Genomic DNA, 17,656 nt, shown 5'->3' on the forward strand with positions numbered 1-17,656 from the left:
TAAGAGATTGTATTATTCATACAATCTAACCATGTGTAGGCACTACAGCTGGCTATACACTTATATGATTTAGTACTTTTCACCCGAATCCTACAGATCGGGCTGAGAAATTAGGTGAAAAGTGCCCAAATCGTGTGTGTGTGTATATATATATATATATATATATATATATATATATATATATATGCGAAGAAAGAACGGGCGGCACCACGGGTTTAAATCCAAAAGAAAACTTTAGTGCAGTTGTCACAAAGAACCGACGTTTCAAGGCTTCTGTGCCCCTTTTTCAAGGTGTGAAAAAAAAGGGGCACAGAAGCCTCGAAACGTCGGTTCTTTGTGACACCTACACTAAAGTTTTCTTTTGGATTTAAACCCGTGAGTGCCGCCCGTCCTTTCTTTGCTTTTGTAAACACCTTACATTGGGAAGGCAACGCGGTCCTTTGCAGCTGGACAACCTGAGTGCCGACCGACCCCCGAATCTATATATCTATATGTATATATATGCATAACAACCAATTTTGATCTGGTATCCAATCCAATGTGCAGGGGACAGTGTGATTGCAAGTGGTGCACATAAGATTAATCGGATCCAAGAGGATCAGGCTGCAATTGCTAAAGGTCGCATAGAATAGATCATATGCAAAGGACCGCATACCCCTAGAATACAAAATAGTAAGGAATCATCTGAAAAAATGATTTGCTTTAAGAAGAGTTTGAATGCCTTGGATACATGGTGATCATTTACTTACTTACTGGTGGGGGCTATCAATTAGAACTGATAGCTTTATATAGAAACCTACCTTTTATCCAACATCTACCTGTTGCTTTCAGTCTGAACTAAAACATTGAGTGTAACTTTGAAAAAGAAACAATGCAGCGTGTTTTTGTGTAAAAGTAGCACATTATAACTTGTGAGGAATCTGTTTATTACAATGTGTGGCCAGTTTTGTGCAGGTTTAGAATAGTTTTCAGGAGAGTACAAAACATTCACATAGAAACTGTTCATGGTTGGCCCCCACTAAGACACTTTAACCCCATCAGTTCAGGAGGCATTGTATAGTTCAGAGCTTAGTGTAAACATGACAGTTTTAGATCTAAACCCATGTAGGTATATTTCTAGGTCTGAGGGTTCCAGCTTATCATTCATTTTATATTGAAACCCAGTTCTAGCCCAATGGTTTGTAGTGCTTTTCTGGGGCCCATTGATTCATGCATAGTGATGCTTTTCACACGATTTCCCCATTATTTGCACTACCATTTTACTCCGCCTCCATATTTATTAAGCATGAATCAGTTTTAACTCTTACTTCCCTTCACTCCCTAGCCCATGCTGTTCTACCTCAGGTTCCACAAGAGAAGACGCAAAAGCAGACTGCACAATTTGGAAACCAAATGACTCCAAAAGGGACATATTTTGTTGTGGGGAGAAAGGTGATGCCAAGGCAGACCCCAAAGCTGGCCCAAGAGATGCACCAAGAGTTGGGCCAAGTGAGGGCCCAAGTGCAGGACCCAATGTGGGTCCTAGAGCCGGGCCAAGTGCTGGGCCCAGAGTTGCACCCAAATCCCCAAGCCCTGGTCCCAATGGCCTGGCATGAACTTTCTGGATGTGCTTGTTGAGATAGGCCTTAGAGCGAAAGAAGCTGCCACATTCTGAACAGGGATATCGTTTCTCAGACTCTGCCTCAATTTTCTTCGGAATCACCAAGTCACAGGCTGCATATGATCCATTAGAACTCTGCTTCTCTGGAGATTTCAGGTCACTTCCATCTGACAGGTCACCATAGGAATCAGAGCTTTCCTGTTCCCCATGCTGACACTTCTCACCCTCTGCAAGGAAAGAGAAAACTGTGACTAAAAGGCCCACTATTTTTTTTACATGCAATGATCTCGGCAAAGCGAATTCCAAGCCACCAGCCTATCTCTGGTTATTTTGTGATACCCTGAACTCTAGAACCAGTAATTTACTTTATCACTTCATACTTACTACATCAAAGTAGCATGCAAAAATGTATTCATAATTGTGACATTGTCTAAACATCTGGTCTCCTTTGGAATTTTTAGGTTTTTGGGTTTTATTCTTACAATGTATTCTGGTTCAATTTAAGGTAAAATATTTTTTGTCACTACATAAGTGCGGGGGTGGGAAAGCAGCTGCTCTCTGTACTTGTCAGCTGGAAAAAGGGTCATGGCATTGTACTCACTGGTGGCTTGGGCAGATTTAAAAGGCCCATCCCCCAAAACAAAAGAACATGCTCTATTCATGGTATCATCGGGAAGAGAGGTAAGGGGATTATTGTGGATATGTAAAAGGCATCTTGGGGATGTATGAGGGACATGTCAGGGAGGGGGCTGATAGCATGTGTGCGTTTCTGATAACATTTGGGGATGTCTGGGAGCATTAGTTCTTTGAGGAATACTATCTATAGGTTTTAGTCTCAGAACGGTTGGCCTACCCTACATTATGCTATCTCAGATAGTATTAGTTAACAAAAAGACTAGTTATTGATGTCTTCAATTGTCACACATTAGGCAGATAACATTTTTGCTCCAATGTTGATTAATGTTATATTTTTCAAAAAATACCTCATTTGGGGAGATATTTTATATATTCTACCCCATAATTATGGGTATCCATGTGTTACTATACTTCTATTTGCACCTATCATGTGAAGGATATACATGTATCATCTGTATATCCCTATTACTTCCTTGCCCTTCATAACTTGCACTTAATAACTACATTGACTCACATCTCTATTAAGGTGCCCATACACGTTGTGATTATCACATCTGTTTTGTACTTTTAAAGTACAAAACGCATCTCATGTGCGATAATCGCACTGTGTACCTGCGGGGATGCGATGTGATGCGATGCGCGTTCCCGCAGGTACAATATTGTAAAGCCCAAAAAGTATCTGCATGCAGTTCTTTTTGTGCTTCATTGCATCGCATCGGTACAGGAGTACATGCGATGCGATGCGATGACCATTAGTAGCTATGAACTTTAATAAAAAAATAAAAAAAATAAAATCGGATCGCATTGCATCGCACCTAAACATGTAGGGGGATTGCATCGCATTGCATCCCCCTACAAGTGCCAGAATCGCACAGCACATTTTAAAGCACAAAAAGTACAGCCCCATATCTCAACGTGTATGGGCACCTTCACACTGATCAACACTCATTTTATTGTCAATCACATTAGAGCGATTGAGGGTTAACTTTGTGGTTCTGATCACATATATGACATCGGATTTGATAGATCGGCTCTAATTTGGGAGATAGATCAGATACTATAAAATTCTTACGCAAATCGCTGAACTGCCAACTGACAGTGGCCAATCACTTATATATGGAGGTAGAATGGTCTAGACTCAATGATCGCAGAGTGAACACCTTAAATATTTGTGTGTCTTACTTTCTACAATGTTCTAGTAGATTTCCTTATGTACAACTTACGGCTAAGTTAAATATTAATTGAGGGTATCCATTATCTGGAGAACTCTTTTAATTCAGTAACCCTGAAATACCCTAAATTGGGCTGTGTTACCGTAGGTTTCATAGCCTTGTCACAGATAGGGCACTATCCGATTTTAAATCACTAACTAGATTAATATATCTATTCAACTATCCTCTCATTTCCTCAAAGCAGAGGTATTATGTTTGTGCAGGCAGTGGATTACTCTGCACATATTGGTGACATGTTAGTTTTTCCACGATTCATCAGTGTCCTTAGTGCCTAATGTTTAGTGCTATCAATGGTAATGTAATATAACAACCCATTCTAGCTCAGACTTGCGCCCCCCTCTGCACGGACAGCCGGCAACGCTTGCCTTTCACGCCACAGGTCCGGACACAGTGGAACAGCGCTGCACCATTTGGGACGGACTCTGGCCGGTGAGGGCCCGCACTGAGGAGGGCGCCATGGTGTGTTTTTACATGGACCTTTAAGTATGAGGCAGAGGAGAAACCTAAACAAGATAAAAGCAGGTAAGATGCTGCCACAGACAGACCTACAGCTTATATCAGTCATCAATGACATATCCACACACTTTTCATTCAGTAATTGAATGCACACACTTCTCATTCTCTGGCTATTCTTTAAGCTACTTGTTCCTTAACTCATACAGGGGTAGATGTATGAAGCAGTGATACGGGAGGAGAAGTGTTAAAGTGCCTTGTACTTTATCACCACCCGAACCGCTCCTAACTGTCCTTTTTTAAACCCAGCCTATAAATTAATAGCTGATTGGCCAGTGATAAAGTACCAGGCACTTTATCACTTCTCCTCCCTTATTACTGCTTCATACATCTACCCCACATTGCTGAAAAACTAGTTACATTAACTCCAAAAAGTTTGTGGTTTCCTTATATACAAAATATTTCTTTATACTGTACATCAACACACACGATTTTTTTAATATTGTCTATTCAGTGAAAGCCTATACTATCTAATTTAGCACCTGCATCTTTTGCCACAGCCACATCTTCTGCTAATGCTGCAGACCACATGCGATTTGAAGACTGGGATGTGGCATGTGCAGACTTATAATATTGTCCAGCTGCTATGGGCTACTTCCCTGGTAAACTGTGTATCGTAGCATTACTCCACTGCACACACATAATGGGGGTTATTCAGACCTGATAGCTGCTGTGCAAATTTGCATTGGGACCGATTATCGAATGACTGCACATGTGTACGGATCACATAACGCATGTGTGATGCCAAGCAGTGATGAAAATCAGCAATTTTTTTAATCGCGAGCCGGCTGATTGAAAGGAAGCGTCATTTGCGGGTAATCACTCGTTATTTGGGAGTGTCAGAAAAAAAAATGCAGGCTTACCCAGGTGTTTTCAGGGATGGTCTGTGATGCCAGCCCCGGGCTCGATTAGTATGTTTCTATCGCACATGTAGAATAGGACCTGGGTTACACACAGACTGCACAGATTAGGAAAATCATTTGAGGGTGAGTGAGTTGTGTATGGATTTGCAGCTTGTCGCCGATCAGCCTGATTTGCGTTGGCCATTCACAGACTTGTAGAGGGCGAGTTTTCTCCCTGGTGGCTATCCGATTGCAGGGCTCTGTCATTTTCACAGAGCAGCGATCAGGTCTGGATAACCCCCTGTAGCACTACTCTACCTCCCACACAATAATGGAAGTGTGTGTGTAACTCTGAATGGAAACAGGGCAATCGAGGCCGGAGCGGATGTCACACCCTCCCTGGAAATGCCTGGGCACACCTGCATTTTCCTGACTCTCCCAAAAAAACAGTTACCATTCCCAAATGTTGAATTTCTGTCATTGAAACTGTGGGCGGACTGCAGAAAAAAGGATGACTTTCGACACTGTGAGCCACCTGCGACCCAAACGCATACAATTGGGTTTCAAATCTGCACCACAGCGATCAGGTCTGAATAACACCCAAAGGGTGTCCACAATTCTGGTCCACACACAACATTTCAAAATTAGCAGCGTTGCGTGTGGATATAAGGTCGCTCGCATGGCTGCCCCCCCCCCCCACTTGCCGAGTGCCCCACACGGCTGTGAATGGATGTTTTGCTGAGGCCAAAACATTAGATGGTTGCCGACAATCGAATGATTTGGAAGGTGCATGGAAAACTAAGACACTCTCTGGTGTCAGGGCGGGCAGCTGACATCACCCAGCACTCGCGGCACTGCCTAATTTCCATGGGAACTCCCATGAAAGGCTGGGTGTTCCCATGGGAGAAGCCTGTCGCCGCCACCCCATGCCCCCTGCCCACGCTGCCAGGTGCGAATGGGACAGTAAATTAGCAGCTTGCTATGCCTGCTCGCACCACGTGTATGCACATGCACAGAAATGTGCATAAGGAAAACATCGCTCTACTGTGTGAAAGCGCTGGGGAACAAATCAATCAGAATAAGGCCAAAAGTTCCTTGTCTGCAGTAGCAGCACTGGGGCTGAGCATCTGACGGATGTGCACTTTGGGGGTCATTCTGATCTATTTGCACAGGGCTGAATTCGTCCCCATTCCGATGGTTGATGGAAGTCCACTGTGCGAACGGCCCTGTCGATTTACAATGCCGCCGACCATCGAATGAGGGAACATGTGAGGGGATGTGTCTTCGAGGGCACATGCAAGGGATTACTGCGGCGTCAGCGACTCAGGTGGTGGGGCAGGCCCTCTGGCACTTGGTAAGCTGTGCCACATCTATCAGCTGCACAACCTGGCGCCCCTACTGCAAGCACAGTCACAGTTACGGATTCTATAGAACAAAGAGGCTTTGCCTTCCTCCTCCCATCTCCATCCTCCCTCCCAGTAAATTAAAAATAATAATAAGAAGAAATAATAATATATTTCAGAGGGTGCAGTGGGATTACCTCCTGAGCCCCCCAAGCTCCATTAGAGCTGCATCCCCTGTACCCTGTATGGTTAGAGCATCCAGCCAAATTTCTCAATGCGCTCTCCTATCCATCCATCTCTGCCCCCTCCTGTCCATCCATCTATGCCCAGTGACGTCCGTTTATCTATGCCCCCTCCTGTCAGTCCACATGGCCGTGCTCTCTCTGTTCGCCCCTGTTCTTTTGTCTGACTATCCCCCCTCCTGTCCGTCCATCTATACCTACATATGGTGATCTATCTGTCCGTTCGTCCATATATGCCCCCTGCCACTGTCTATTCCCCAATATGGTGCTCATTCTGTCCATCTATGGCCCTTCTATTTTATCCATCTATACTACATATGGTGATCTGTCTGTTTGTCTGTCTGTCTATGCCCCTCCCATCCATCCATGCTCCCATATGGTGCTCAAATATGTCCGTCAATGCCACCAACACCCGTCCATATGCATTAAAGCACTCACTCTCTGTGTTTTCATACAGAACTATCACATCACATGCTATATCATTTTAATCATGCTAGTTTTAATGAGAGACATTAACAGATAGAAACACAACACTTTAATTCTACGATTAACTCCCTCTTTGAGATATCTGTTTACAGTGGATCTACCCGGCTGGTTACCTCGGTTACAGATGGTACAGAAGTTGCTAGGTCCCTCGCTGTGTTTCTTCAGATGGTCGGCCATATAAGCAGCCCGTAAGTATTTCCCACACACTTGACATGGTACCTTGTCCTCATGACATGCCAAGTGTGAGCGCAATCGGTCACGTGTGGCAAAGGAAGCATTACATGTCTGAAATTAGAGCAATTTAAATTGGTGTCAAAATAGTCCTAGAAGAGATACAAGGGGGTAATTCAATTGTTTTTTTTTTCTTGGCTAAACAGGTCTATAGTAATCATTGCACATCATTTTGACACCCAAAAGCCTGACTTGTGCATTTGGGGATCGGACGACTATCATCATAAACAATTGAATAGCTTCATTCACCCATTACATATGGGTGTAAAAAAAACAACAACAATTGAATTCCCCCAAAGTGGATATTTGTATCCCATATTTTTTTACTGTGAGTAGTTTGTAGGAAGTTATCTCAGGCATAGCGTGTTCTTTATTATCCATCAAATATTCAGTACAGTGATAAAACGCCTACACATTCATAGGTACCTATTTAATGGGCAGACTGGATAAAATATGGAAACAGAAACAAATGACATTTCCTCTCACTTTGTAATCAACCTGATTCTTCATATTTTCCCACAATACAGATATAGTAATGCAAATCTGCTAGCTATATGGTGGAGATGCATACAGGGGCTAGTAGCTAGTAGTGTTACAGTATGTATGAGTCAGATGTGGTATTGTGGCCCGACCATTGGTACTCCGACAGGGGGGCGAGGGCATCAAAGCCCCTTGCGGTTTCGGTGACTCGATGCGCTTGCCAGAGGTTCTATTCCCCCGCTATGGGGGTCATGGACCCCCACGAGGGCGAATACCCCTGTAAGTAGGGATCTTGACTGTCGGGCAATTAAAAGTCAGGATTCCGATGTCTGTATACTGACCATCGGAATCCAGACTGTCAGAAGGTCATCCGGTACCTGTATGAATTTACAACCAGCCATTTGGTTAAGCAGCAAGATATTTTCTATTGCACATGACTGATAGGTAAATTAAATATGCACCAATTATAAGCCTTATATAAATTACATTTATTTAGTATTCCTGCACATAAGTAGTAGATTAATGAAATATAGATTTTTCTTCTAGGATTGGGCTAGCTGCATAATATAAATGATAGGAGCATAGAAGTATATGAAATATATATATATATATATATATATATATATATATATATATATATATATATATATATATATATATATATATATATATCTCAATCTAGGATAAATAAAGAAAACAAAGATGATAGTTGTTCCCATCTGGTGCTATATTAGCCCTATGTATACTGAGAGGATACCATAAAGGAAGTATTGAATAGGTAACGTCAGGATGGAAGTATTCACAGGACTGGAATAGTTTGTTATAACTAATAATTTCACATATGTTAATCCGTGATTGTTTTCATCCTGGCTGTTAGTTACATATATACTTCTTGGCTATAACGAGATATTAAGAACAGAGCATTGATGGGTCAGTGGTCGGGGTTGGTCATTGAGCAAGCATTTTGTTATACTGTTTCGTACTTCATTTTGTTTGTATTTGAGCGATTTGTTTCTCATTTTAATTTTATTTTATTGTTATAGTTTCTATTTTCTTTTTAACACTATAACGGTCCTATGCTTATGCTGAGTTTAATGCTTAGAGGTATTTTCTCCTATCTGTCTTTTAGAGACTGTAGACAGCACCTCCCAGTTCTTATTTTATCAAAATAGGAGATAACACAATAGAAATAGATTAAAGAGTTATCTGTTTGGAAAAAATTTTAAAACAGTTTTTGATCATTGTTTGTATATCACTATCTTTATTGCCTGATATATTGTTTTTGCTTAATGAGGTTCAATAAATTATATTTTGAAAAAAAAAAAAAGAACATAGCATTTACTCACTGTAAGAACAGTTCTGATCATTAAGTGTCCAATCACGTGTAAAAATGTATAGACACACCAGTACCTGTGTAATGCAACCATCAAGCATAGACACCGACGTACACATACAGTATGTTATTCTACGAAACCAGAGCCTTAGAAGCAGCACAAACTGCAGCAAATGATGGTCCTTCCATCCCATCAGCTTTTCTACACACATGAACAAGAAGTTACCAATATGCAGATATGCTCAGAGACATACCAATCAGACATACAGGCCTAGAGAATTGTGTCACTCAGGCCCATTAAATCACCAGTCCCGCTTCCTTGGTCCAAAAAGCATTTGTTTTCGCTTTTCATGTTGGATTACCTGTCCTCCTCCTCTCTCCTGCTCACTGCGCACTTGACTGGGAAATCCTTCTGCAGTTTTCTAGTTTGGAAAAAAATGGGTGTACGTAAAATCATTTTTGTGGGCCCTTCCAATAGGAGAAATTTGATTTTTCAAAACTTTATCACGCCTTGATCAGCAGATCACTGTTATTTCAGCAGGGGATATGAAAGCATTATTGATAATTACTATCAGTAAGACATGAATGCAATTCCAAAGCAATTACTGTTTTGTTTCATTCTCATAGTGACTTTTAAACTGGACTGGAAGATATAGGAAATGGATAATAGTAGATTAATAACAGACTGCAGAAATCGTTACTGTAAAGTGGGACTGGTGCTTTAAGTCACACATGAAAAGTCTCTGACATTCTTTCACTCTCATACTATAGTATTACCACCAGTCCCCTTTTTCCATACCTCACACTTGTGGGGTCTCTCTGATGTGTGAACTTGTTTTATATGTCCATTGAGGTGGTCCGGCCTGTGGAGGAAAGTGCATCACACAAAACTTAAGTGACAGACTGGGGCAGAGATCATTACACAGTGTAAATCTCCTCAAGTGAAGTGCAGTTATCGGCGATAGAGGACATCTTATAGTAGTAGAAAAAGAAAGGCATATTTGTAAAATAAAATATACCAAATTATAGTGGGAAAAGCATAGGATAAAGGAACGCTCATTAATAAAACACCAAAAAGGTACACTGCAAATTCTATTAAAGAAAGTAAATAAAAATGTACAAATAGGATTAGAGAAATGACACTGTCATCGATATATTTATAAAATAAACTAGCTAAACCCGCTCAAAGCAAAAGCTTTGAAAGCTAGTCAGCTACCTTGTGGTTGCCTCTGTGTTTCTGTATGTGTTTAAGAGAAAGAGATGTAGTTTCACTCGCTGCAGGCAGATGGCAGTGTTTCAGTTACACACGGACACTAGACTATATATATATATATATATATATATATATATAGTTTGTATGTATTGCCTGATGACAATACTTAGGTATTGAAACGTCGCTGAATAATAAGATTATCTTTATAGCAGTGGAGTGCCGTGACTATATGGGATTCTGTGTATCGTCTGCACGGGCACCCACTCAACCTGTTTTCCTAAGAGGCTGTGCCGGACACTGCGGATATGGGGAAGGTAGACAGTCAAAAGGTCGGCATTGGGTTTTTAAAAAAAAAATTATCCCGAATGTTGACACAGTCAACATGGACACTAAAGCGTAGCACCGCATCCCCTCACATGGCTCGCTACCCTCGGCACACTATTTTATTCTCCCACCACTCCCTAGTAGGGCATGAAATACCACCTGTCGGCTCCTATAAAAGTGAAAAACCCCATGTTGACATTTATCCATGTCGACATAATGCTTGTGTCGACCTTCCTGCATGTCAACCTACTTGCTGTCGACCCAATGTCTGGATATCATTTCGGAGACTCACGGACACTAGACATATATAGATGATAAGAATAGAGTAAATCGTAGACTGTACTCCGCTCACTAGCAATCAACATGCACTATAAAAAAGTATGATCAAATAAATGTGAGCCATTAGTGTGGATTATGCAGGCTGCAATAGCTCTACATATATATATACATATATATATATATATATGCTATAGATCTATTTAAGCTTGCACATAAAGGTGTGTGAGTATTTCTCCCTGCTACACAGACACACGCACACACACACACACACTGAGTGATGACAGTTTCTGCCTCTACACACCCTCCCATGTCTCTCTCCCTATCCTTTGCAGTTTTCTGCTGGGGGAGGGAGAGTCTGCCTTTGTAGTTCTTCTGGCACCCCTCCCTAACTCATTCTGACCAATCACTGAGAGCAAGCTGCAATCCTCCATTTGGGTGGGGGGCCCTTGGTGCACACTGCACACATTCTGAGATGGCGTCCCATGGGCAAATGAAAAAGAGGGGGCGTGGGGAACTGACAATATTTTGCATGCAAACAGCTTACATTGTAACTGACATGTAAAAATAAATAACAGGAAATTGCCCTCAATCTCTGGAGTAAAATAATTACATTCTACATAGCTTATAAAATGAAGCTTGTCAAGATACAATGTCAGAAATTAGGTAACAGGTCATAAACGGATATTATCTTCCCTCATTTCTCCTATGACTAGTCACATACATACATACATACATATATAGTTCTACCATGTTCTATACTAGATGTAGTCATTTCCTTTTCGCACTATTGCCCTAAAACTTGACATGGAAAATGTGCAATTCAAATCCCAGCAAAGTATAACAGCTATTTGGTGAGATGTAATTCTTAATGACAAATGCAAATCTCAGATATACCAATATTTTAAAAGGGATTTGTTTTATATTTGTATATTGGTTCAATAAATCTATGGGAAGTTGTTCTGGACAGAAGGCCTGATTCTGAGTGGAATGTAAACCCGACTTTTATGCAGTTCAGCGTTTATTGGGTGATAGTGCACGCATCTAGGTCACACTGCGCATGTGCTATAATGGTTTAGGGAAGGTGGTCGTGGAGAGAATTTATTCACGAAAAGATTGACAGTCTGGGATCGTTTTGGAATTGCGGCAAAAACGCAGACGTGTCGTGACCATTTTTGCGGCAACTCTGAGTCTGCAACTGCAATCCTATAAGTACCTGCAATGGCTCTGGCATCTTGCTTCCAGCAGCCATGCTGTGCGACCAAAGAGCTACACAGAAATGTCATAATTGACTGATCTGTGATCAACGCTACACCATTATATACAACGGGCAGCGCAGCATTTGCATATTTTTGCACAGCTGCTACACACACATTCACAGCTGTGGTTGCATTAGTGTACATCTCTGAATGAGGCCAGAGTATCTTCTTCTTTAACACATTTTAACCGCATCATGCCATCCACCTGGGAAATTATAGTGAAACTGTAAAATGGCTCCACAAGTGCATGCGTGTACTCATATCATATACTGCTATATTACCTAGATATATTACCAAGTTAAAATAGTTTTCTTACTGTACATCCTCCTGTCCATGTCTTTAGATTTGTACTTATAAGGGGCAGATGTAGTATGCCTTGGTGATAAAGTGGAGAGAGATAAACTACCAACCAATCAGCGCCTGACATTTTTCAAACACACCCTTTAACATTGCATTTGTGAGCAGGTTGACAGGTACTTTTGACACTTTATAACTCTCCAAGGCTTTGTACATCTCCTCCATGTAGTAATTACTCATATGGAGTAGTATCCTTCGAATGATCACATTTCACATTTGTTTTTGAAAAAATATCCTGTAAATTTTGCTACATAATTGTTTTAGTTTTTACCTGAGCTTTTCAGCGGTGTATTTATATTATTAAACAGAGCTATCTGTTTCTTTGTCTATGGGTATGATAAAGTTATCTGATGTACTCTCTGCATTGGGTGCAAATGTAAACAAGAAACAGAGGTACTCTTTACTTAGAAGGGCGCCCATCTCGGCCATCTCGGGCATTGAATGCACTAAAAAATCAGGTGCGATGGGACAGACGAGATGCCCGAGATTTCCCATAGGGAACAATGTTAAATGTCTCAATTGACCCGATTTTCCTGTTCAATGCCTCAATTGACCCAATTTTTCCATAGGAAACAATGTAAAATGGGCCACAGAGGCCAAATAGGCACCCTGAAGTGAATAATGGCCACCCGAATTGTTAACGCCACCCCACGATCAACGTCAACCCGAAGCGTGGCGAGCGCAGCAAGCCCGCGAGGGGCGGCGGTACGCGTCCTACGACCTTTTCATACCCCCACTATCCACGTCGGCGTGGAGTTGAGAATAGAAAGTGTGGCGAGCGCAGCGAGCCACCGAGCCCGAAGCGTGGCGAGCGCAGCGAGCCCCGCGAGGGGACGCGGATACCTTCACAGGTATCCGCGTCCCCTCCCGGGCTTCACAGCTGTCCGCGTACCCTCGCGGGGCTCGCCACGCTTCGGGCTCGGTGGCTCGCTGCGCTCGCCACACTTTCTATTCTCAACTCCACGCCGACGTGGATAGTGGGGGTATGAAAAGGTCGTAGGACGCGTACCGCCGCCCCTCGCGGGCTCGCTGCGCTCGCCACGCATCGGGTTGACGTTGATCGTGGGGTGGCGTTAACAATTCGGGTGGCCATTATACACTTCAGGGTGCCTATTTGGCCTCTGTGGCCCATTTAACATTGTTTCCTATGGAAAAATCGGGTCAATTGAGGCATTGAACTGGAAAATTGGGTCAATTGAGACATTTAACATTGTTCCCTATGGGAAATCTCGGGCATCTCGTCGGTTGATCGCACCCGATTTTTTAGTGCATTCAATGCCCGAGATGCCCGAGATTTTTTACTAACGATGCCCACGATCAAAATCGTGGGCGCCCTTCTAAGTAAAGAGTACCGAAACAGATCTTAATTAATATGGTATGTACACACGGTGAGATTCAGGTTAATGGCCAATTTTGAGTATCTGATTTTGACTAACTGCATTTAATAGTGTGTAGACAACGGCAGATTCGGCGCCCACTGATATCGAGGGTACCGGCCTCGGCTGGGAGGGAGGGACGACGTGGGGAGTGTTCCGATATTGTACAAATAGGCTGTGATGCAGTCTATTTCTACTTTCGAGTCTAATGCCGCGGGGCTGCACACTGGGATCAAATGCAGCAAAACACGGTGCGATTTGCCCTAACTTGCTATCGACTTTGTCTATATAGTCAAAATCGATAGCCAAAATCACACCGTGTTTAGATTTTCACTATATTGCTATTTGGCCCTAGGCCAAATACATTCTAAATGTGACATAGTCAAGATAGAGTTTAGACACAGTCTATTTAGCCATTCGATACCGACTAAAGTCATGTGAAAATGGACAACTCCTTTTTGTATTTAGAAACCATACCTTAACAGTGCACCTCAATGTAAATGTTGGATAACCCTGTTCTGCTCACCTTCCACTGAATAGAAGGCACACGTGCACATGCTACCTCAAAAGTGATGTTGAGCTGCACTTACCTAGAAAATCCTTTTCCACAGCTTTGGCAGATGTAGGGCTTTCCTACAGAGCCATCATGTGAGCGGACATGGTACGACATTCGGTCTTTCCGTTTGAAGCGCAGTCCACACACAGGGCAGGAGTAAGGCTTCTCCCCAGAGTGAGATAGCTTGTGCCTGTTCAGGTGGTACACATCCCGAAAAATCTTTCCACACAAATCACAAGCTACCTGTTTCCTTGCTCTATTCCTCTTTCTAGGGGTACCTGGTTCCTCTTGGGATAAGCCATTCTCTCCTAGACGGGGTGTTTGAAGGTCTCCATATCCCAGCTGCAGGCTGGTGACTCCATGCTGGGCCTCATGCTGGCGCAGTCGCAAGGGATCTGTGAAGACCTTATCACAAAGGCCACAAGGAAGCACCCCTCCATCCCGCAAGCCACCAACTGCTCCAAAGAGCACAGAGTCTAAAACACTAGGTTTTCTTGGCCTTCCTCGGCCTCTCTTGTTTCCAAGTCCTTGTACTCCTACTTGGTATTGAGAGGGAAGAAGTTGTGAAGCTCCCCCAAGAGCTAGAAGAGAGGCCTGACTTGGTACAGCTGCTCCTGGACGCACAGAGTCTTCTTCCTCTTCCCCTAAGGACCCTGCAATTCCTGAGCCACTCAGAACAGTCCCATTAGTCATATCTAATGGAAATCCAAGGTCAGACGCCCCTGATCTAAAAAGCATGAGCTCTGGTCGTGCAGGGGGAACTAGGATTTGTACATTGGATTGCTTAATGACCTCCTGACAAATGTCAATAACTGATCGCATTACTAAGAACTTGGCAGCTGTCATTAGCTCTGGAAAACTCTCCAGCCGTATAATAATGCGAGCAGTGTATGCAAAGTCCAAAATGTCCCCAAAAACCTTGGAGCTGATGGTGTGCATCTCGAGCTCCCGTGGTGTTGGCCCTTCTGCCTCTCCAAGTACAGACTCAAAGTACTGACTACAGGCAGCCAAAACGGCGCGGTGGGCCGGGAAGCTATCCTCACCCACACGTAGAACTACATCACAAAAACGCCCCCCGCTCTTTCGTTGCTGGTTCAGTTGATTGAGAACGTCTGAGCTGTGCTGGCTCACCTGGTATGTGTAATATGATGGCCCACAGCCCTCTGACAACCGCTCCATGATGGCGGGTTGTGGATCCAAGGGCATGTAATTGAAACCTAAGAAAGGAAATAGAGACTACTGCAATTATGTCATTTGAAACTGGTTGAGACAGATAGTGGTGATAAAAAGGAAACTTTTACTGATTTTAGAAAATCTAGAATACAGAAAACTATATTTAGATATTCACATTCAGTGCTTCCATGTATCTTTTACTGTATATATCTAGATGGCTGCTTCACATTTTAAATCTGAGGTACAAAAATGTTACTTAATGGAAAAACCCCATGTGGAAAACAAGTAATATAAATATAAGTTAAAAATATCAGAGAAGCTGGTATTAACGATGTCAAGAAGGCAACAATGTAATTCATGATCAATTAAACTATAGTATTATGTCTGTGTAACCATCTAAAACAGATGTTAAGAGAATTTGTTCAATAAGAGAACTATATTGACAAGAAACAGATTAATTACACATTTTGCATCTCAGCAGTGAGTTGTATTCCTATAGTGGGCAATGGAGGTCCTATAAATATACATGGAAAGGGTGCCTAGCACCAGTTGGTCCAATGTATTACTCTAAAAAGGGCATGGCACACGCAGGATTTACTAACATACAGCAGGGGAGAAGAACAGTGCCCAGAAAGTGTATAGAGGTGTGAGTGATGCGTTGCAGATTTGGGAGCCGAGGCGAGCATGACAGAGGTGTGCTGTGGATATAATGGGGAGCACATATATTACTAGTGTTTGGGGGGCGGGAACACAGTGGGTGACGGGAGGTACAGGGCGTTCAATCAGGCCTGAACATTGCAGGATCAGCAGGACGCTCACTATGGGGTCTTTGGTATGGGGGAGGGGGGGGGGGGGTCTCCTATTATATATTGGGGTTTCAGGGTGATGTCACCTGGGCGCGCGTACCCGCGTGGCTCCTCCCCTTGCCCTGACGCGGGTGCGCGCTGCGCGGGCCGGTGGTATCAATCTGGGGCTCCGGTGCAGACTGTCGGTGCGTTGCAGCGCTCTCCTCTCCGTTCCGGAGACCGACCACCAGCAGGACACCGGGACCCCCCCGGCACCGGACACTGGGGTAGCTCTGACCGGATCCTCCGCAGCCTCTTTGTGTCTGATCCCCCCCCGGACTGAGAATCTGCGTCCGCCCCCCGGTCCCCCCTCCCTGTGAGCACTCCCCCCCCCCCACCCCCCCGCCCCTGTAGAGAGACTGGGAGACCCCGCACATGCCGACCCCCCCACTTTCACCCCTCCCGGAATAATGTGCCTATACACTATGGACACAAGGTAATCTGCATCCATGGTGTAGTGTTATACACAAGACTTTTGCCCCCTAGGAAAAAAATCTATGTGCTATATCGTTCCTGGGGAAGCCCCGAAATTCTGTTCGTCACCAACAGTCTACAATAACCAAAACATTCCTGTATCTGTGGTATATTGCTGAACTTCTACCCAAATATTCCTCCCTGCAATAATACAGTGTAGCTGTGGTGTGCTGCCAGGGATATTCTCTGACATATTTATGTATACATCCTCAATAATGTGCCAGTAGTAGGAGCTAAGATACCAGTTAAAGGTGCTGGTGTAGTGAATGCATTTAGTTGTATTGCATAAAAGCTCGCCATCCCCAAGTCTGTCTCAGCCAAAACTTTCAATTTATTAGATTTATCTTGTAATAAGAATTCCAGTTCAACTTGATTGAATACTGTTTTGCCTTTGGCAGAAATAATGTTTTTGGAACAGTTTTTCTTGACATTATTATCGTTTATATGGCGCCACAAGGGATCAGCAGCGCCCAATTACAGAGTATGTAAACGAATAAGCAAAACAATGACTTAGATTTGAATATAACATAGGACAAGTAACGAGGCTGAAGTTGGCTTCTTATTCGACCAGCTTCTTATTCACTTCTCATTCGAGCTCCAGCTTCTTATTCAGGACAATCACTTTTACAAGGGTTAATGAGTCTTGGACCACAAATTTGACACCAGAAATCGACACAGAGGGGTCACTTACATATGAACCACTTGCAATTTCTTTTAACCAACAAGGATTTGGGCAGAAATAGGGCACTAAAGTGGGCATGGGTCCCAGATTTCATTATTTTGAATAAGTAGCTGGTGTCCTGCAAGGGTTAAACAGCATTGGTCAAACAGTATAATACTTGAAACCCGCACAGGGGGTTCATGT

At 43.1% G+C, this 17,656-nt stretch overlaps 1 protein-coding gene across 6 annotated transcripts; it reads right to left on the bottom strand.

The window, feature by feature from the left end:
- Positions 1-909: 909 nt before the first annotated feature.
- Positions 910-16,602, bottom strand: PATZ1 (POZ/BTB and AT hook containing zinc finger 1). Of its 6 annotated transcripts, none has more exons than XM_083147638.1 (7): positions 16,379-16,602; positions 14,334-15,516; positions 9,738-9,801; positions 9,301-9,360; positions 7,008-7,179; positions 3,834-3,971; positions 910-1,827 (listed from the first exon to the last, which is right to left on the bottom strand). In XM_083147638.1, exons 2-7 carry the CDS (start codon positions 15,503-15,505, stop codon positions 1,304-1,306), a joined length of 2,130 nt encoding a protein of 709 aa, XP_083003764.1. In that variant the 5' UTR covers positions 15,506-15,516; positions 16,379-16,602; the 3' UTR covers positions 910-1,303. The 6 variants fall into 6 exon arrangements, with proteins under 6 accessions (XP_083003764.1, XP_083003773.1, XP_083003779.1 ...); XM_083147647.1 differs by having other exon boundaries at positions 16,365-16,602; XM_083147653.1 differs by lacking the exon at positions 16,379-16,602 and adding an exon at positions 16,079-16,312.
- Between the last annotated feature and the right edge of the window lie 1,054 nt (positions 16,603-17,656).

This window comes from Crinia signifera, chromosome 1 (assembly GCF_055691185.1).
Source record: "Crinia signifera chromosome 1, ASM5569118v1, whole genome shotgun sequence".
Lineage (NCBI taxonomy): Eukaryota > Metazoa > Chordata > Amphibia > Anura > Myobatrachidae > Crinia > Crinia signifera.

What these genes read in the sequence shown, in the direction of transcription:
- PATZ1 (XM_083147638.1), bottom strand. Translation starts at nt 15,505, where the DNA reads ATGCCCTTGGATCCACAACCCGCCATCATGGAGCGGTTGTCAGAGGGC. An exon ending in TGTGGAAAAGGATTTTCTAG is followed by an intron (nt 9,802 to 14,333) that starts GTAAGTGCAGCT and finishes TTTCCTCCACAG; the next exon opens with GCCGGACCACCTCAATGGAC. An exon ending in CTGTACCATCTGTAACCGAG is followed by an intron (nt 3,972 to 7,007) that starts GTAACCAGCCGG and finishes TATCTTGTTTAG; the next exon opens with GTTTCTCCTCTGCCTCATAC.